The sequence below is a fragment of the Protopterus annectens genome, chromosome 3.part1 (assembly GCF_019279795.1).
Source record: "Protopterus annectens isolate FY-2018-M chromosome 3.part1, PAN1.0, whole genome shotgun sequence".
Taxonomy (NCBI): Eukaryota; Metazoa; Chordata; order Ceratodontiformes; family Protopteridae; genus Protopterus; species Protopterus annectens.
The window spans coordinates 768,013,375-768,035,874 of NC_056732.1; the positions used below are offsets into that span (position 1 = coordinate 768,013,375).

The 22,500-nt window shown below is 35.4% G+C and overlaps 1 protein-coding gene across 1 annotated transcript in view; it reads right to left on the reverse strand.

Annotated features, from left to right (window-relative positions):
* Nucleotides 1-22,500, reverse strand: part of LOC122797720 (CUB and sushi domain-containing protein 3) — a 5,249,173-nt gene that overhangs the window by 905,715 nt on the left and 4,320,958 nt on the right. The window contains exon 42 of the mRNA XM_044066251.1: nucleotides 12,302-12,490. Coding sequence (XP_043922186.1) covers nucleotides 12,302-12,490 — 189 coding nt within the window. The remainder of the gene's footprint in view (nucleotides 1-12,301; nucleotides 12,491-22,500) is intronic.

A 22,500-nucleotide genomic window follows, 5' to 3' on the forward strand; every position in this document is an offset into this window, starting at 1 on the left:
ACATCCTTTCAAAATTAAAAAAATGAACTAGGTCTATAGTTTTTAATATCTAAAGGGTCCAAGTTAGGGTTGAGAATAAAAATTGTTTTTACTTAGTTAAACATGTGTAACTGATAGCACTGTACATGATATAACAGTATAATTTAAATAAGCAAGTGTGTTTTAAATAGTTTACAGAATACAGCAGCAAAGCCATCAGGGCCAGGGGCTTTTCTTGTTTCGAATTGTATGACAATATCCTTGGTTTCCTCTGTGGAAAATTCTGAATCAAGGATCTGCATAAAAATGTCCAAACAATATTTAGAGTGCTACTAAGCATTTGCCTATGTTATCTGGGGAGCTAAGTGGTTTGGTTTAACTATATATGTTTTTATATTTTTTTGTGAAGTTACAGAATGCTTTAAGAATATTCTATAACTACGTATGAAGTGCACCATAGAGTTGTAGTGTTAAGATATTATTTGAATTATAGTTTAGTCACTGTGTGCTAACCAAATGTTAGATAGGATTAAAGCACACTCAGTACACTTAGCCTGAATTTTAGACACAAAAATTAACATTTTGAAGCACGGATATATATTAATTTGTTTTGCTAATGGGTCAGTCAAATGCATTTATCTTGAGCCAAGTTATACTGATGTTCATTGATCTGCCCCTTATGTTTATTGATTGTCCCTTATGTTTATTGATTTGACTGTCTTTACACTTTTGATATAGGAGGCATTGCTGATAAGTAAGAAGTGTATAACTAACAATTTGTTGAGAATAGATTGCTTTATTACTATTAAGCACACACTAAAAACTAAGGCTAGAATTGTAAAGAGACACAGATTCTTGACTCAATGATTAGAATTGTTAGTTTACTGAGACCTGATTGTATTATCATTAAGAAGACACATTTTCAAAATAATGCTACAGAAGCTAGTGTCTGCTGTTGAAATGAATGTTATGAATCATTATCACGAAAAAAGTTATTGTGGATTATTGTTGCAGTTATAATATTACTTATTTAATACCAGCTGAACTGTTTTCTTTTTCACTGTTCATTCAGTTTACATTTGTTCATAATATGATTTGCTAAAGTCCTAAATTTGTTATATATCTTTGCTTTATATGCTGTTCGTGAAGCTGACTTTTTTCAGATTAAATTTTTTGCTTGTCTTTGAATTAAAATGTCCTTTACCTGTGCAGAAATATATATATATATATATATATATATATATATATATATATATATATATATATATATATTTAGTTATGGAAACACCTACTCACACTTTCTTGCTAAAATATGTCTCTCTTTTTCCATTTTATACATGAAGAATATACCCAAAAACTTTGATGTGCCAAAGCCAGCTGCTGAATGATATTCATCTTATTGACTACCGTAGCAGAAAAATCCCCATATTTGTTGCTCTAAACAATAACCTGCACTAATATGGATTCCTAGTCTGCAAAAAAGTCAATATGGCCCCACTTTTCTCAGGAGGCAGCATATTAGGCTATGACAAGGTCATTATGCTTTATGTGACCCAGGATTTGTTTTCTGAGAGACACTAAAGAAAAATGCAAGGTGATGTTGTTTCATCTATTCTTGCTCCTGCAGGAGTTACAAGTCTCATTTGAGTAGCAGACTAGATTTCCCATGATGAACTGCATTAGCAACTAATCCTGGATCACTAAGAGCTGCAGCTTCATTCTTCTTACTGTTAGCTGAATACACTCCCATAATAGTCAGCTCTGCAGCTGAGATCTCAGTGGGATTTTGTACCCAAAACCGAAGTAGGATTATACTTTTTTGGGGCATTACTTCAGTTGCAAAAGTTATTAAAAACGGGTTTAACTTGAGACAGGTATTATGTTTTCTTTTGTTTTTCTTGCTGGCATGGAGTATGTGATTGGCTGATAACTGAATACAATTGTGACAAAGGGAGATACTGCCAGCACACCTATCTGGAATTTTGTAAATAATTACATGTCATTTGAGAATATCAACATGAGTTATATAAGATGCTTGTGTTACAACTGTATTAGAACTGTATGTTATGTGGATATCAAACTTGTTTGTACAGATGTGTGTTGAAAGGGATATTTGCAAAATGACTGTGTTTAAAATGGATCCACATTGTGCCATACTGGAAGAGAACAGAAATGTACATGTACTATTGTAACTGTTTAAATGTATATATTTTAACAACAGAAACTGGAATACAGGAGGTTCATAGATTCATATGTAGGTACTAGGTTATCGGCCCAAGGGTCTAAGTAAGCCTAGCCAACAAGGTTCCCTGGCCTACGCCAGCCAAGAAAGTTATTTTCCTGTGCCCCTGTCCAGCAGAGCCACAGAAGTGATCCCTGGGGTGTATTTCCCATTTCCCATTTCCCATCCACTCATCAAGATTTTTCTTGAAGAGTGCTAATGAGGAACTTTGCTTGACATAGATGGGTAGCTTGTTCCAGAGTATTGGAAGTCTCTGGGATGGGAAACTATCTCTCCAGCATGTCCTGCTTATTGTGGCAACAAGGTTTAGATTCCTAGACCGTGTAGCTCGGAGGGATTGGGATTTCTTTAGGTGTAGCATGTCCAGCAGCTCTGGGTTTGACATAGCTTTATATGTTAGGCAGCAACCACCTTGGAGTAGGCAATATGCTATGGAATAAAGCTGGAATTTTTTGAGATGGTCAGTGTAGGGCATCTGTTTGAGGCCAGTAATCCTCTTTGTGAGATACATCTGTGGGCTGCTGCAGATGTCTTGTGAGGTACATTCCAAAAGGAGTATTGTACTCTATAATGGATCTAATGAGTATCGAGTAGAGGGGAACAATGACCTCTTTTTTCCTGGATTAGAACCCTTTTGTGATGAGGTGTGCCACGTAGAAGGATTTACTGACTACTGTGGTGATGTGATTATCAAAGGAGAGACTACTGTCCACCTGGGTCCCAAGGTCTCTTATCACACATTTGGTGTTAAGTAGACTGCCATCTATGTGGTAGTTCATGGGAACAGAGTTTTTACCAAAGGGGATGACAATGCATTTTTTGGCATTGAGCTTGAGGTCATGGCTCTGACACCAGGCATCTGTCTCAGTGAGGCCCTTCTGTAGGATGTCCACATCATTTGGGGACTCGACTATGGCTCCTACTTTGCAGTCATCTGCCAGCTTCATTAGCCAAAGGCCTTCTGTGTTAGCCTGTACTTCAGGGAAGTAGATAGCAAACAGGAGAGGTCCCAGGACTGAACCCAGTGATACTCCACTTGTCACTTGTTTGAAGTCAGATTTGGAGTCTGCAACTTTTACAGTGTGGGTTCTGTCAGTGAGCCAGTTGGCAACCCATCTTGTGACGTAGGGATTTATACCTAGTTTACTGAGTTTAGCTATATTTCCAGACTGGGGGAATGGTGTCGAAAGCCTTGGCGAGGTCAAGATAGGCTGTGTGAACCACCTTACCCTCGTCTATGGCTTTGGTGAGTGCTCCAAAGAAGTTGATCACATTCAGAAGGCATAATCTGCCTTTTACAAACCCAAACTGGGTGGGGTCCAGAGTTTGGAGGTTACCAATGTCTTTGTTTATGAGTTCCATGATGATATGTTCCATGGCCTTACAGATCAGGCTCATCAGAATAATAGGGCGATAGTTCCAGGGATCAGTGGTGGCTCCCCTTTGTGGAGTGGGATAACTGTTGCTTTGTGCCATTCAGTGGGCACAAAGCCTGACATGAGACTATGATTGAACATGGTGCTTAGGTGGGGAGCCAGTTCATTCTGAAGTTCATGTAAAATGCAGCCTGGGATGTTGTCTGGTCCCATGGATGCTGTGTTTTTGGCTTTAATGAGTGCAGCTTTTACCTACGTAGTTATAATTACAGGGACTACGCATTCTTCCTGTATAGAAGTATAGATAGAACCTTTAGAGGGTGAGAAGGAGGTAAAGTTAGCACTGAACCTGTCTGCCAGGATATTGGCAATATCAGTTGGTTCTGTAATTTTCATGCCGTTGTGCTGTAACTCAGAGCAGATCTGGGTGTTGCCATTGAGATTCTTGACATAGCTATAAAATGCTGTGTGGTTGTCCCTAGAATCAGTTGTGATTTTGTTTTCATAGCTAGCTTTGGGGGATCTTATAAGGGATCTCAGCTTCTTAGTGAGGCTGACCAGGGAGCTCCCCCATTCATGGGATTTTACTCTCTTTTGCAACAGTTTCTTCCTTCTGTTGCAGAGTTTGTTTATGGCAGGGAACCACCAGATCTTTCCCTTGGAAGATAGTGTCTTGGTTCTGTTTGGGATAGCATGATCCATGCACTCATGTAAGTGCTTATAGAGTGCATTTGTGTAGGATTTAGCAGTCGTAACTGTATTGTCCATCTGCATTGGTGTCATGAAGTTCGCCACTTCTGTCTTAATAAGCATGACGTTAGCTTTGGAGAACTTTTTTACCATGGTTTTCCTAATGGGGGGTGGGGGCAGGATGTGGATATCTAGAGTGATTAGCTTATAGTCAGATCTAGCCAACGAGGAGTTGACTTCAGGTGTGGAACTCATGTTGGTAATGACTAGGTCTAGGATATTGTTGCCCTTGGTGGGGGTGTGGATAAGTTGATCCAGGGCATTGGAATTTATGAATTCCAGGAAGCATTGAGCAAAGCAGATGGTACATCAGTAGTTATCTCAGTTAATGGTGGGGTAGTTGAAATCGCCCATTATTAGGGTGTTTGGTTGAACCCTAATATTTTCCAGTATATCAAGAAAAGAGGTGTGGGAATCCTGGGGCATGGTGGAGGATCTGTAGCAAGCTACAATTTGGATTGCAGTTTTGCCCAGAGTTAGTTGCACTTGGATAACCTCAGCTGCATTATGCTGAGCAATTAGCCTGGAGGTGTGCATATCCTTAATAAATATGGACACACCTCCGCCTTTGGTTTTCCGGTCCAGGTTAGATAGTTGAAAAGTGTGGTATGGGTTATAGCCTGGTAATGCAGGGGTGCTCTCTGGAGCCTTGAACCAGGTCTCAGTCACTGCATAGATATCGATGTTCTCCATTTTAAGGAGTGCCTCAAGGGGGTGCAATTTTAGATTTAGACTTCTAGCATTGAGTAGCATTACCCTGAGTTTTTGCTTGCCTGTTCCTGTTACGGTGGTGAATTTGTCATTTGAAACTTTCCTAAAAAAGGCACTATAGGGGCAGCAAGAGCCTTAGCCAGTATCCGGAATCCCAGGGGTGACAGGTGCAGGCCATCTCTGGCAAAGCATTGTGGTCTGTCGACTATGTCATCCCAGGCAGACAGATACTGGATCCCCTTAGAATGACACCAGAAGCTTAGCCAATTGTTGAAGTCAATAATTTTGTCCTTGTACTGAGATATCATTCTGGGCGATGGCAGGATGGTTTTCAGAGCTAGGGTCATACTGGGCTACAAGATCGGAGAGCTCTTCCCTGTCTCTTTTCATGTAGTCCAGGGAGGTACGTCTCAGGTCATTCACACCAACACGGACAATGACAGAGTCATATTTGTACTTGTTGTGGAGTGACCTGAGTGTATGGGTTATGTGGCAGATCCTGGCACCCAACAGGCAGCTGACAGTAACCTTCTCCTTGTTTAGCTTTGTGAGTGGGACATCAGTGTGCCTGACTATAGAGTCACCTATGACTAGTGTGTTGGGTATGTTGTTTTGCCTTATGGACTGTGGTTGAGTGGCACACTGAGTCTGTGGGCTATGTGTCAGTTGGGTTGTGTTGGTGGGTGGAGGTTGCTTGTGTTTCTTTTTTGGAGGTCTCTGTTGCTTGAGCAGATTATTTTTGAGAGCCTCCATGAATGTTTTTGTATTTCTATGTCTGGAGTTTGGTGGTGTAGGTTTAGTGGGACTATGTGATGAGTGTGGTGTGGTGCAAGTGTTTACCTTCTCCTCTTGACTGTCAAGTTCATTCTTGGTTGGAGAGAGCTTTACCTCCATTTTGGCTAGATAAGTGCATGTCTCACAGGTTGTAGTGTTGGGTTGTAGGAGGAGAGGGTTGTCTGTGTACATGAGGCAATTGCTACATTGCCTCAAGATACCCAGATTCATCAGATAGACAGAAGAGAACACTGGGAGCTGACTCTTGGACATGCCTGAATAAAAAGTTATTTTCCTCTAGACAAGTGAGGAAAGTGAGTACAAGACCTGTTTTTCTCTAAGAAAGTGAGAAAAGTAAGTACAAAAACTGTTTTCCTCTAGGTAATGAGGAAGGTTGAGTGCTGTAGTCATTTGTAGCTTATTTAGTGCTTACAAGTTCTGAACAAGTGCTGAGCATGAATAAGCAAATTCATGTGCTAACTTAAGAAAAACAGCTGAAATTAAATTACTTTAGGCAGCTAGAGAAAGAATGTCTATACTAGGGAGCTCTCTCTATTGTCTTTAAGGTGAAATAATTACTAGTTTTCAAATGTGAAGGAACACAATTGTTTTATGACTTCCAGCATCTGCCAAAGATCTGAGGTATATGTATTTTCACAGGTAGATGTTAAATACTGCTAGATTCCAGCAATGGGTGTTTCACCTGGGATAGACTCAGAAAACAAGAAATGATGTCATTCTGTAAGCCATCCCAGCAGTAATATTTGAGATATTAATCTGAGAGATCTCTGAGTGAGAGACAGCATTCGTTATTCTGTCTTGGACCTGACAAAGACAAAAAACATTCACCACATCTGCCTTGCTCTGATGATGTAAATATCTAGGGAACAGTATAACTCTTAGATATAGTCAGGAATATAGAAAAGCTTAATTTAGGTATTTTTCTTTATATATTTGAGACTGTCCTGCAGTGTTGTTTTAAATATTTCTTGTGATTTTGAACTCTGATATCACTGTGAATATATGCTGAGCATTTTCTTGTTCTTTTATTATTTATTATTAACTATATTTAAACCTTTCAATGTGACTGATCTGTGGAGCGATATTAAAGTTTTGGGAGTACTTGCATATTTATTTGGTGACACTGTGGGCCACTTCTAATAGCCTTGCTCTTGGTCAAACTACCATTTGTATTGATATTATTACACAGTAAGATTGGACACCCTTTGTTATGGGCTTTAAAGTAGCTGATAAGGAGTTGGCTGGTGGCATTGAAAATTATCTTATAGAGGGCAGAAGGGGACATAGATAATAAACCTGCATCAGCTTTTCCTGGATGTGTGTGTGTGTGTGTGTGTGTGTAAATCAAACCTCAAAGGTGTGTGTGTCAGCTATTTGGGCAGGGACATGAAGCATAGTCAGCTGCATCTGGAAATACTGTCTGTATACTTGTCATTCTCCCAGTGTACATCCCGTAGTGTTGCCAGTGGTGAGGAATGAGGCTCCCTGATTACTGTTCCAGTGTTGGGGAATCACAACAATTATAACAAATAAATGTGCAATAGCCAGTCTTAACCAGTATGAAAACAGGCACTAATAAACATCAGCATAAGAAGATGTTTTTTTTCAGGTGGAATTCCTTAACTTGAAAATAATGTCTTCAATGAGAGTGCACAAAAATTTTGGATGACATTATTAAGGAGTTAAAAGGAAGAAAAGGATTAGTTAACATGGTTCAATTTTATTAAAAGGTGTAACAAACAAGTATCTTAATAGAAGGTTTGAAAAAGAAAACTCTGTAACTCTATGGTTTTAGAATATAATTTGGATAATAACATTATTAAATCAGTTATTCAAAAAATTGAGTATTATAAATACAGTGATTTTTTTAATAAATAGTGGGACAAGAGTCAATACACACACACACATATATATATATATATATATATATATATATATATATATATGTATGTATATATATATATATATATATATGTATATATATATATATATATATATATATATATATATATATATATATATATGGATTCACTTTATAATCTTGAAATACTGAAACATCGAATTTCAATATATCAAGACTATAAAGTCGAATCAGCAGAATACCAAAACCGTGAAAGTAAAAATCGTGGAGTTAAACACACCATACACCATACTACACATACACCACACTACCCACACTACAAAAAAAAAACCACACACACACATACAAGCCTAAAAACACAAATTAACAAACCTATACTAGTAATAAACAGGGGGGTAAGTCCCACTGCATCCCATGTGGGGGCTGTGCCCCCCAGACCCCCGCTACTTATATATTTTAACTCTGAGATTGCACCAAACAGAAAAAGACAGCAAACTCACAACCAGGCATTCTACAGTCCCTCGCACACACACATCACATATATACAAACACCACCACAATCAGCAGTGTATGCCGCGGTGGTATGGCAGTAGCATTGTTACCTCAAAGCAAGAGGTTCTCCCGTTCGATTCTCGGCCTGGCTTGGGAGTGCATTCTGTGTGGAGTCTGCATGTCCTCCCCGCGGTTGGATAGCGTTCGAAAGACATGCGTGCGTAAATGGGTGTGCCTTTGTTGAAGGTTGGGCGTCGAGCTGGCACCTCGGTGTTTCGTAAAAATCTACTGGCAATCATTAGTGGGCTGGAGTTTTTCGGGAAAAAGCTGAAAGACACACAACAACCACATTCAGCAGTGAAACACTCATACTTTTACCTGCCTACCCTAACCCACACGTACAACTTCCAAACACACTAACATACACCTAAACACCTACCCAAAACCCTTAGAAAATAGCCACTTACCTTAAATTCCACCTAAATCCACACACTAAACCAGATACCATCCACACAATACATTCCACGTCTTGTACCGTTAAACCATAACCGTGAATTCGACATATCTGGATTCATGGTTATGCACTTTCGCTATTCTGAACATTTGACGTAATGGTCTCGAAATACTGAAATTTGATATTTCAGTATTTTGAGATTATAAAGTGAATATATATATATATATATATATATATATATATATATATATATATATGGTTCCCTATCAGAAGCCTGAAACACTATAAGCCTGAAAATCAAAATCCTGAAAACTATAGACTGAAAGTTCAAAATCCTGAAAGACCAAAATCCTGAAACTCAAAATCCTGAAAACACAAAATGGACATACTGACGTCATTGTGGCTTTGCTATTGTTAGCCCTGTGGTGTTGGGTCATGCGTTGGGTTCAGGTAAGTGTGCGGTTGGTTTTATGTTAGGGTTAGGGGCGGTTTAAGTGAGTTAGGGTTAGGGCGCAGGTTAGGCATGTATGCAGTAGTGACAAATATTGGGGTTAGGGGCGGTTTAAGTGAGTTAGGGTTAGGGCGCGGGTCAGGTGAGTGTGAGATAGTGACGGACCTTAGGGTTAGGGTTAGGGTCAGGGTCATTTGGTAGATATTAGTGTCTTTATAGTGACATATTAGCATTATTTGTATTTTCAGGATTTTGAGTTTCAGGATTTTGGTCTTTCAGGATTTTGAACTTTCAGTCTATAGTTTTCAGGATTTTGATTTTCAGGCTTCTGATAGGGAACCATATATATATATATATATATATATATATATATATATACATAGATATATACATAGATATAGATATATAGTGCTCAGTGCAGGTTTATGTATCATGGAAGCACTGCAATAGTACATTCCTAAAACAGAAATTTATATTCTGCAGGTATTTCTACATGTCAATCTTTCTGTGATTATTCATTTAGCATCCTGAATTTTCTGTAAAACATGTTATATATAAAAAAACAACAAGATGTTAAACACCTGTATTAGAGAATGTATATATTTCTATCAAAAAGAAAGAAACATATATGTTATACAGACACTGCTTTTGTTATGTAAAAAATTTAAATAATGTTTATGTATTTGTTATAGATTGTGTCAACATTGATGTAAGGGGAGGTGATCATAATGCTTTCTTAGAAAAAATTAGTTAAGATTTCGGTTGCTTTTGAACATGATATCCATTAAGGTTTAAACATTTTTTTTTCTTTAAGAGGGATTTTGAAAATAAAACATATTTTTTTGATAAAATTCTCAGAAGTGGGATATATGGCAGTACAAACATTTTGATGTATTTGCAAATATGTTTATAATATAAACATATTTTATAAGTATATTTCTGGGTTAAATGTATATACTGTGAATTTATTTTTCTTATATATGTGAGTTAGATGACAGTTTTATGATCACATCATCAGAATGGGCATATAAAGGCAAATGTGAAAAAATGATTTTTTTTTTTATTCTGCAGAAATCTGTATAGAGAGAAATGTTTTAAATACAGAGCTTAAAATGTATTGGCTACATGGTCTTTCCCTCTTCACTAGTTTTCAGTTGTTTGACCATACCACGCAGCACCTCACCCATGACAACAAATACCAGCATCAACTTACAGTACTGCACTTGTGTATCCACTGCATCTGCTGACTGTACCCCCTTCACTGTGCTTTCATTACATATGTGATAAGCATAAATAAAACAAGTGAACACGTACTAATCACTAACACTTGTGACAGAATGTTATCAGTTGAACAATATGGCAGAGAAAGGTTTACTGCAGTCACAGACAGCAGCAAACAAATTCCACAGAAGCAAAACACAATGTCTGTTTTGATGGGCAGGAGGCAGAAGAAAATGATTCACTTAGCCAAAATATACAAACAGTAAGAGAAACGGGTTGACTCATGTATGTACTGCAGGATTATCATGGTTTCTGAATCATTTACAAAATGGTGGTGACAGCAGGCCTAAATTTAAAGTTTGAAAATGGATGGACTGAATGGGGAAGCATTTGGGCATAAGTGACTTAAAGAAAACTGAAGAAACTATGCTCTTAAAACATCTATGCGTGTCCTTCTGATTTAGTCATGATGCTTAATGAGTACTTTAAAATAACCCTCTAGGTATCTGACATATGGCTGGAAATGATCTTAAAGCTTTAGTCCAGCTACCCAGCTTACAAAATAATTAAATAAATACTAATAAACTTTCAAAAATAATTATAACTTGGACTTTTTGTCAGCATTCTTCTATACAGAGGCCTGAGATAACCGTGATGATGCTGATGATGTGGAAGATTACTATTGTTGGGCATTTTGAGAAAGTTCAAGAGTATAATTGATACCGAGGAAACACACTGACTTTAACAATATAAAAAAATTATCTAGACAAGCAACTTCTTCAAGTCAGCGCAGGCAGGAGGAAATTTGAAGCCCACAAAGGAAGAAAAGGGTACCCTGAAAGTATATAAATGACTTTTTATAAATTTGTCTTGCTCTTCTTGGAGCCTCATTCTTGTCACAAATGTTAAGCCTATCCTTGTTGTCTCATGGGAGGCATGAGCTGGGAACTGTGATAAGTAATGAGATTCTACTAGGTTTTATGTCTTAAATCAGCTTACTTTGAAGTAACATGGACTGTTATTGCTGTGTTCATCCTCTCCCAAAGACATTGGAGTTTACAGAGTGCTTACCTTACAAAGGCAGCTTTTAATTCATTTTATTTTTTCATTTAAAATGTGTTAAACAAAGTAGGGCAATGATCCACCTGGACCACCTTCAAGCTCTGGCACTGAGCAAATAAAATCAAAATACATTAAACATTAATCAGTATCAGTGCAACAGGAACTGCAAGCGTGCAAATAAGTGTAAGCTAGGATGTTATACACCATCAGAGAACACAGTCATAAGTAGACATGGTGCAAGAATTCAGTCAGCACAACAAGTTAGAAGAGTACCTGCATGCTGCTAAAATGTCATACTGTTTCGATGAAGAAAAAATATGCAGGAAACAAAATATTTGCAATATACGCATTTGTTTAGCATGAAAGATGAAGGCGATCAAGGCTTGAGTTAAATGTAGAGAAGATGGCGACAAAGGGAAAACGAAGAAATGAAACAGTGAGAAAGAAAAAAGAGCGCAAAAAGAAGATAAGGTGGGTAGTTTGCAGAGGGCTTTATCAATGCAGCTGCTTCGTACCCAGGTTCATATAATCTCAGCAGTACCAAAGAAGTTTGTGGTGCAGCACCATACAGATACAGAGCCCTAGCAGTCACTCAGAAAGACTTCATATAGGGCACCTGACTGAGTTATGCAGACCACAAGAGAGGAATCCTGAGGATGTATGGTGGGGCTTGAATCCACACAAAACATGTGTTTTAACAAGTGTCTGTTATCAGTCCTTATTGTTAACTGTTTCAACTGTTGACAGTTTGTTAAGAAACGTGTAGTGTCAGACATGGGAATGGAATTATATACAACAGGAAATGTGCAAAAAGTATAAATGACTTAACCATTTGAAATATATGAAAATAAATCACAAAAGAAGTTATACAGCATGATAAAAGTTAACAATGCAGTCTGAAACATACCTTCACATCTAGGTATTGGATGGTTCCAATTCCTGCTCACTCCATGAAGACATGTCAGTGCTGATTCTCCAAGTAAGTTATACCCAGGAAGGCACTCAAAGAAAATACTCTGTCCTACTGTGAAGTCATTACCAATCACATAACCATTGCGAAATGGGCGTGGATCTGGGCAGCTTTGTAACTGATAAGCTACAATGCAAGAAAGAAATGATTATTAGAATTATGGAATGCTTTGTCTTTATTATTACTAGTTTGTTTGCTAGATATCTGCACCTACTATTTGATATGTTGAAACTGTGTGACTAATAGGCACACCAACAGTATACATATTTAGAATAAAGAAAAGAGAACAAGCAACAACAAAAAAAACAAACAAAAAAAAAAGTAGTGCTTTTTTTTATCACTTTTTACTTCATAAAAGTGAAGCTTCCACAATCTCTCTAATGTAATCATAGCCATACTGCCATATTGCAAAATCTTTATTCTGAATGCATACTAACCCCTAATCATACTGATGACATTGTAAAGAGAAGTGAAGACCTAAATGATACTCACATGAGCACTGATCAGCAAATTGGGTGCTGAAGGAGATGCCAGAGTCAGCTTGAATGAAGTCAGCTCATCCAAACCAGGCAAAATGCAAACATTCCACAAATGCTGGGTATTACAGGATGATGAGGATAGGCTGGGTATTACAGGATGATGAGGATAGGCTAGGGTTGTGTCTGTCTCTAACAGGCAGTGCACTTGTACTTTTGCCATTATAACAGATGATACAAGCATAGGCAGTCTTCTTTTTCCTTCTTTCTTTCTCAGTGTAGCAGGGCCTTGCTTTGGAAAAGGCACACATCATTCAGTTAATGGTGTGGTGTTCAGGCAGAATTAGAAAAGAAACAAATGGCTACCTGACTAATGGTCCTACACATGACTGTGTCTCAATTGTGGAATACATGGATTTAAACAACAACACTGAGGCCAGATTGTTGGCACATGTTGGAGCTAAAACAAGTATAAAAAAGCAAGTCAAACTAGTCTGATCTAAGATTGACACAATGCTTCTGTAACTCGGAATTTATAAAATCTATTTATACTAAATGTTTATTACCTGCCTTCTGCTAGTTTTGCAACATTATGCATTGTGCAACACTTCTACAATCAATACACTAAATAACATTGTGACGAAAGAGGTACTGCTAGTACAGCTAGCTGTAATTTTGTAAATAATTATGTCATTTGTGAATATTAAACTAATTTATATAAGATGTTTGTGCTACAAATGTATTAGAACTATATGTTATGTCTATATCAAACTTCTCTGTACATTTGCACAGCAACTTTCAAAAATCTCACCTCTTTAAAGCTACTATATTTTGGCCATTCAGTGTCCGTATTTCAGGACTCTGTCTAGCAGGTCCCAACATTTCTATTGGTTCCCACTTAATTCTCTATGACAGCTGCCAGACTACCTGTTAAGAAGTCATGATATTGGGGGCATGGCTAAGGATGAGCCTTGAGTAGCAGCATTTTCTGTCATCTCTGCCTTTTTATATCTTTTATGACAGGAAAATGTGAGAATATCTATCCAATACATCATTTTTTATACATTTAGTTTATTTTTAAAGTCTTTTTAGATAGTATCTCAATTTTTGTATTTTTTTTTATATTTTCCTGTCAAAATATTAAGAGTCAAGTCTCTGTCACCAATTAACAGTATGAGCTTCTCTAAATCTTCACACCAGGATATCTCTTTAAAAAAGGAACTACAAACTTTACTTTCTACCATTCAAGATCTCTCTTCAAAAATAGACAAATTGGACCTGAACTTGGAAAACTTTAAGGAAAAATCTTCTCAACAAATGGAAACTATTCATCTAGACCTTAGACAACAAAAAGAACAAATCAATGGAATAGAAACATCTTTAAATGACATGGACTCTAGAATTCAGTTAAATGAACACAATCTAGAAAGCCTTTTAAAGCAAAACTCTTTACTGGCAGCAAGAATAGATGATCTAGAGAACAGATCTCGAAGAAACAATATCAAAATCTTCGGGTTGCCGAAAAATGTGGAAGATAATAATATGGAGAAATTTTTAATATCATGGTTACCAGACATCCTGCAGCTTCCAGAAGCCCTTTCATATGGAATTGAAAGGGCTCATAAATCTTTGTCTTCATCAAAAATTAATAAAGCTAACTCTACAAGATCTGTCATAGCCAGATTTTTGTCCTCTTATGACAAAGAAATTGTCCTGAAGACAGCATGGTCCAAATCTCCCGTCAAATTTAAAGATAATGTCATCCGGTTTGACAATGATTATTCTTCTTCAGTAATAGCCAAAAGGAAATTATTCTTGCCATTACTCAAAGAACTTAAAAAAACACAAATTAAAACACACTTACTTTTTCCAGCAAGGCTAAAAATCTTCCTTCAAGACGGTCCCAAGATTTTTGATGAACTAGAACCAGCCATTGCATATATAAAATCAAATAAAATCTTAGATAAAATAGATCATATGGACTGGGCTTCCACTAACCTCAAGAGATTAGCAGAAAATGGTTCTCGGAAATCTCTAGACCACAAAAAGAAACTAAAAAAGAAATAAATGACTTGTTCTATTTTTTTTTTTTTTACATAACCCGGAAGTCTTGTGAGATAACAATGGTTCAACAGGTGAGTGTTGTAATTGCATTTTTTCCTTCTTCACTGGTTTGTGTTATGAACTGCTTAATTTTATGCTATTTGCTTCATATTTAATTGTTATTAATCTCAAGTTACATTATAATCTAATAATATTAGTATTTAGTTCATTAACTTGGCATAGAATTTCCTTCACATGATATAATTCATTCACTTATAAGATAGAAGGAATTTATGTTCTCTTGCTTTTGACAGTCCATATCTTGTCCTATGCAACTAGCGATTACTTGATTGGTTATGCTGCTATTTTTACAGTTACAATCGGACTGTTGGAGCAGGCTATATGCTTTGTGGTGTACTGGTTCTTACTTTTTATTGTTTTCTTCAGTCTGAGTGATTCTTTCCTTTTAAGGTTTGTGGGTCTTGGCTATTTTGTTTTTTAGCTCTGGTATAATGCTGACAGTTTAGCGTTGTTGGACGGGTTATTTGAATGGGCTTTTGTGTGTATACGCTGGGGTTTGTTAGATTTGCTTGATGGACGCTATCTTTTTGGTGTCCCATTGTTTTTGGGGAAATTTTGTGTTGGCTGTGGACTTTCTTGTGGGATTCTTTGTAGATTTATTTGTTTGTTGTTTTTTTTTTTTTTGCTTCATTTCCTATCTTGTGCATTAGTGCTTTGATTTGATTCATGCGGTGACATTTGCGTATTGCTCTTGGTGTATTTGTGATGTCTCGAGCACTTCCTGGAGTTGTTGGATGTTGTTCTGCATGTCTCGCTCACCTTTTTTCCCGCTGCAGCTTCCAGCTAGCTGTTCAAGTTTGTTGACTAAAGTTCAGCTGTTAGTTGACTTTCCGACATAGAATGACGTCATCAGCACTCCGACCTTTTCAAGGAAGCACTCAATGTATGATTTATTATTCATCTAAACGGAAGATCAAAACAATACTTATTTACTGTTGTCTGCAACCTTTGAACGTCATCTTGTTAGTATCAACCTCTCAGTCACTCGTTCATCACATTATGATCATTTTGATCTAAAAAGTGATACTAAGCCATCACAGAACTGATAGAAGAAGAGCAGGGAAAGGACAGTAGAATGTCATGAGGAAGAGTGAAAGAAGGAAAACTAAAGAAACTTGAGATCCATATAGCAAGGCACTATGTTTAGTCCCACAAGTATTGATTATTCTTGGACTTCGATGATCTATTTATACATATCAAATTGAAATGTTGCTTATTTTATTTTCACTATCAGTTTTAATACTTTTTATAATCAGTTCTTATTGTTTTGTTATGCATTTTTTTAAAGGAAAAGGAAGGATGGGGAATGAGAGATAAAAAAGAAGATTTGAAAAGTAGAGTTTAAAAAAAAGAAATACTAACTTGCTAACATACTGTCATATCTCAACAGTATAAGTTTTAATTACATGGCTTTTTAAAAAGTGGAAGGGAGGGAAGAGATAAGAAGAAAAAGGGAATACAAACAAACATTGGTTTGTTCTTTTTTATATTATAATAATTAATGTATCTGTCTTATGTTGCATACTGTAATGTTGTTTAATACATAACAAATTATTAATTTTTTAGTAACAAAGCCATTTCCTCTCTACTTATTCTGACATAATTGAGTATCTTATTGTTTATGGTATTTTCTTTATTTTTGTTTCTAGAATGTAAGTTTGAGCTGGATGTGGCAGAGTTAAAGATGTTAAGAATTGCACTGGGTATGACGAGGGTGGACAGGATTAGGAATAAGTATATTAGAGGGTCAGCCCAGGTTGGAAGGTTTGGAGACAAAGCCAGAGAGGCAAGATTATGTTGGTTTGGACATGTGCTGAGAAGGGATGCAGAGTATATTGGGAAAACGATGCTAAGGATGAAGCTACCAGGTAACAGGAAAAGAGGAAGGCCTAAGATAAGGTTTATGGATGTGGTGAGAGAGGACATGCAGGTGGTTGGTGTGACAGAGCAAGATGCAGAGGACAGGAAGAAATGGAAACATTTGATCCGCTGTGGCAACCCCTAACGGGAACAGCCAAAAGAAGATGATGATGATGATCTGAAATATCGTTTTATTTATTTATTTTTTTAGAATGATAATTTTAATGTTGTTTATTAATTACCACATTCATTAACCTATTTTTCTTGACTCATCGCTTCATGACATCTTATAATTCATTTCAGAGCGTGGTCTTAGTGAAATGTGGTAACATGTTGTAGGTAGTAAAAGAGTAAGATAGAATATAATGAAGGTAGTTGACTAGTCTTTAGTGTCATTTTTTTTTATTATTCTCAGAAATATTCTATTTATATTAATCTTGTACTGTCTTTACATCTCGCTACTGACTATGCATTTACAAACATTACAGTATCTATTAACAGACTGGTATTGGTATTCATTATCTATTTCTAGTATGTAGTACCGTTGTACTATATACCACTAATAAATGGTTTATTGGATTTTTGTTATGTCATACTGTATTAATACATCTAAGATCATAACTAGGCAGTTCCTGACTGTAATTTGCTGCTAATCTGAAAGACAATTCGAGTGACTGATGTCACTCAAATTAGGAGTTTTTAACTCCAGTAGGGTTTGGGGGTTTTTCTTAATTAATAGTTTGTGTTATATATTTTTGAAAATATTGTTATTGATGTTCACTACAACTCATATAAATGACCACTATTTAAACATATCTTTGGTTTTACTACCTTATTATATGATTTATATATTTATTGTTGTGTTCCCTATATCTATCTCTTATATATTAGCAGTCAAACAACTAATAACACTTAGAGTTAGAATATATTATTATGCAAACAATTTAAATCATGACTTCCTTACATTGCATTTCACTTAATGTGAATGGTTTAAACAATCCAAACAAGTGGATTTCCTTAATTAAATATCTTAAACTTCAAAATTCTCAACTGATATACTTACAAGAAACCCATTTGATATTGGATGACATTACCAAATTAGACTCTAAATCATTCTCTCTACTAGTTAGCTCTGAACATGTTCAAAAAAAGAGGTGTTGCAATACTATGGAATAACAGACTCCATGTTACTAGAATGATAGATACATACCAAGATAATAAAGTTATGGCAGCATCCATCACAATAGAATTTAATAGTAAAATATTTACATTATTTAACATATACTGGATTCCTGAATTTGGACTTAAAACAGCACAGCAACATATAGAACACATTACTCAATTTTCAAAAGGTAACACGATTCTAGCTAAGGTTTGTGGGTCTTGGCTATTTTGTTTTTAGCTCTGGTATAATGCTGACAGTTTAGCGTTGTTGGACGGTTATTTGAATGGGCTTTTGTGTGTATACGCTGGGGTTTGTTAGATTTGCTTGATGGACGCTATCTTTTTGGTGTCCCATTGTTTTTGGGGAAATTTTGTGTTGGCTGTGGACTTTCTTGTGGGATTCTTTGTAGATTTATTTGTTTGTTGTTTTTTTTTTGCTTCATTTCCTATCTTGTGCATTAGTGCTTTGATTTGATTCATGCGGTGACATTTGTATTGCTCTTGGTGTATTTGTGATGTCTCGAGCACTTCCTGGAGTTGTTGGATGTTGTTCTGCATGTCTCGCTCACCTTTTTCCGCTGCAGCTTCCAGCTAGCTGTTCAAGTTTGTTGACTAAAGTTCAGCTGTTAGTTGACTTTCCGACATAGAATGACGTCATCAGCACTCCGACCTTTTCAAGGAAGCACTCAATGTATGATTTATTATTCATCTAAACGGAAGATCAAAACAATACTTATTTACTGTTGTCTGCAACCTTTGAACGTCATCTTGTTAGTATCAACCTCTCAGTCACTCGTTCATCACATTATGATCATTTTGATCTAAAAAGTGATACTAAGCCATCACAGAACTGATAGAAGAAGAGCAGGGAAAGGACAGTAGAATGTCATGAGGAAGAGTGAAAGAAGGAAAACTAAAGAAACTTGAGATCCATATAGCAAGGCACTATGTTTAGTCCCACAAGTATTGATTATTCTTGGACTTCGATGATCTATTTATACATATCAAATTGAAATGTTGCTTATTTTATTTTCACTATCAGTTTTAATACTTTTTATAATCAGTTCTTATTGTTTTGTTATGCATTTTTTTAAAGGAAAAGGAAGGATGGGGAATGAGAGATAAAAAAGAAGATTTGAAAAGTAGAGTTTAAAAAAAAGAAATACTAACTTGCTAACATACTGTCATATCTCAACAGTATAAGTTTTAATTACATGGCTTTTTAAAAAGTGGAAGGGAGGGAAGAGATAAGAAGAAAAAGGGAATACAAACAAACATTGGTTTGTTCTTTTTTATATTATAATAATTAATGTATCTGTCTTATGTTGCATACTGTAATGTTGTTTAATACATAACAAATTATTAATTTTTTAGTAACAAAGCCATTTCCTCTCTACTTATTCTGACATAATTGAGTATCTTATTGTTTATGGTATTTTCTTTATTTTTGTTTCTAGAATGTAAGTTTGAGCTGGATGTGGCAGAGTTAAAGATGTTAAGAATTGCACTGGGTATGACGAGGGTGGACAGGATTAGGAATAAGTATATTAGAGGGTCAGCCCAGGTTGGAAGGTTTGGAGACAAAGCCAGAGAGGCAAGATTATGTTGGTTTGGACATGTGCTGAGAAGGGATGCAGAGTATATTGGGAAAACGATGCTAAGGATGAAGCTACCAGGTAACAGGAAAAGAGGAAGGCCTAAGATAAGGTTTATGGATGTGGTGAGAGAGGACATGCAGGTGGTTGGTGTGACAGAGCAAGATGCAGAGGACAGGAAGAAATGGAAACATTTGATCCGCTGTGGCAACCCTAACGGGAACAGCCAAAAGAAGATGATGATGATGATCTGAAATATCGTTTTATTTATTTATTTTTAGAATGATAATTTTAATGTTGTTTATTAATTACCACATTCATTAACCTATTTTTCTTGACTCATCGCTTCATGACATCTTATAATTCATTTCAGAGCGTGGTCTTAGTGAAATGTGGTAACATGTTGTAGGTAGTAAAAGAGTAAGATAGAATATAATGAAGGTAGTTGACTAGTCTTTAGTGTCATTTTTTTTTATTATTCTCAGAAATATTCTATTTATATTAATCTTGTACTGTCTTTACATCTCGCTACTGACTATGCATTTACAAACATTACAGTATCTATTAACAGACTGGTATTGGTATTCATTATCTATTTCTAGTATGTAGTACCGTTGTACTATATACCACTAATAAATGGTTTATTGGATTTTTGTTATGTCATACTGTATTAATACATCTAAGATCATAACTAGGCAGTTCCTGACTGTAATTTGCTGCTAATCTGAAAGACAATTGAGTGACTGATGTCACTCAAATTAGGAGTTTTTAACTCCAGTAGGGTTTGGGGGTTTTTCTTAATTAATAGTTTGTGTTATATATTTTTGAAAATATTGTTATTGATGTTCACTACAACTCATATAAATGACCACTATTTAAACATATCTTTGGTTTTACTACCTTATTATATGATTTATATATTTATTGTTGTGTTCCCTATATCTATCTCTTATATATTAGCAGTCAAACAACTAATAACACTTAGAGTTAGAATATATTATTATGCAAACAATTTAAATCATGACTTCCTTACATTGCATTTCACTTAATGTGAATGGTTTAAACAATCCAAACAAGTGGATTTCCTTAATTAAATATCTTAAACTTCAAAATTCTCAACTGATATACTTACAAGAAACCCATTTGATATTGGATGACATTACCAAATTAGACTCTAAATCATTCTCTCTACTAGTTAGCTCTGAACATGTTCAAAAAAAGAGGTGTTGCAATACTATGGAATAACAGACTCCATGTTACTAGAATGATAGATACATACCAAGATAATAAAGTTATGGCAGCATCCATCACAATAGAATTTAATAGTAAAATATTTACATTATTTAACATATACTGGATTCCTGAATTTGGACTTAAAACAGCACAGCAACATATAGAACACATTACTCAATTTTCAAAAGGTAACACGATTCTAGCTGGTGATTTTAATTGTATTTTTGATAGTAAAGACTCTACCTTCACTGGAAATAGGAGGATTTCATTCACTGCCAGGTTATTAAAATAATTTACTGATTCTTTTTGTTTGAGAGATATAAATAACTATGCAGATACTAAATCACTATTCTACACTTTTTTTTTCTCACAGGCATAACTCATTTTCAAGAATAGATAGAGTTTCTATAACTAATAATTTTGTTGATTCTTTATCTAATGTTAAGGTGATTGTGTGTCCCCACTCTGATCATAATTCTATAACCTTTGACTTATCTATTTATTCATTATATAATGCTCAGATAAAAAGAATTCCTGCCTACATCTCTAATTTGAATGATTTTAAATACTTCTTATCTACAGAAGTTCAAAACTTCATTGAAATCAATACCACTAAAGACACTTCCGAAATTTTCATATGGGACGCAAAGAAAGCCTACTTATATGGTAGGATAGTTGATTGGTATATAAAAAAAAAAGAATTACATGGGATAAAGAGTTAAAAGAGATTCAAACAAAACTTGATAATTTGAATCTACTCGTTTTAAAAAACAAGGAAGATAAAATTATTAAAAAACATATAGATTCTTTAACTAAGAAATATCTTGAGATTTTATATCATAAGATAAAGATTAGTTTAGAGAAATTTGAATTTATTACTTTTTCATCAAACCCTAGATCCATAAATATGCTTGCCAACAAAATTAAAAGAATGAATACATTTAATCACATTAAGGAACTTTATTCACAACAAAAACAGAAAAAGGTTTCTGGTCTTCACAGCATATTAAATGAATTTAGAGAACTTTTTTCTAAACTAAATCAGTCTACTGAGTTAATAAATCCCATAACTGATATAAAGTCATTCATTAATAAAAACACACACAAAAAGTTAACTGTTCAACAAGTTAAATCATTAGACAGACAAATAACCCTTAATGACATTCAAGTACAAATTAACAAATTAAAACGAAACAAAGCCCCAGGTAATGATGGTATCATCCCTGAAATTTATAAAATTTTACCTACAAAAGCTCTCTCGATTTTACACTCAGTTTTCAGTATAGCCCAAACTAAAAATTTTATTCCAACATCGTGGAAATATACCTTTATCACTCCTGTTCTAAAACAGGATAAATATCCTATCAAATGTAATTCATACAGACCGATTTCTTTATTAAATACAGATTACAAAATGTTTATGTCTATTTATGCACATAGACTCAAAAATGTCCTTTCTAGTTTGGTAGACTCTGATCAAACTGGCTATATTATTAATAGAACCTCATATGACAACATTAAGAGAATACTAACCTTAATAGAATCAGTTAAGAACTTTAAAAATAACCTAACTGTACTTAGCTTAGACATAAATTGTGCATTTGACACAATAAACTGGGACTATTTATTTATTCTACTGGGAGAACTTAACTTTTCCAAATATTTTATAAATCTTATTACCCAA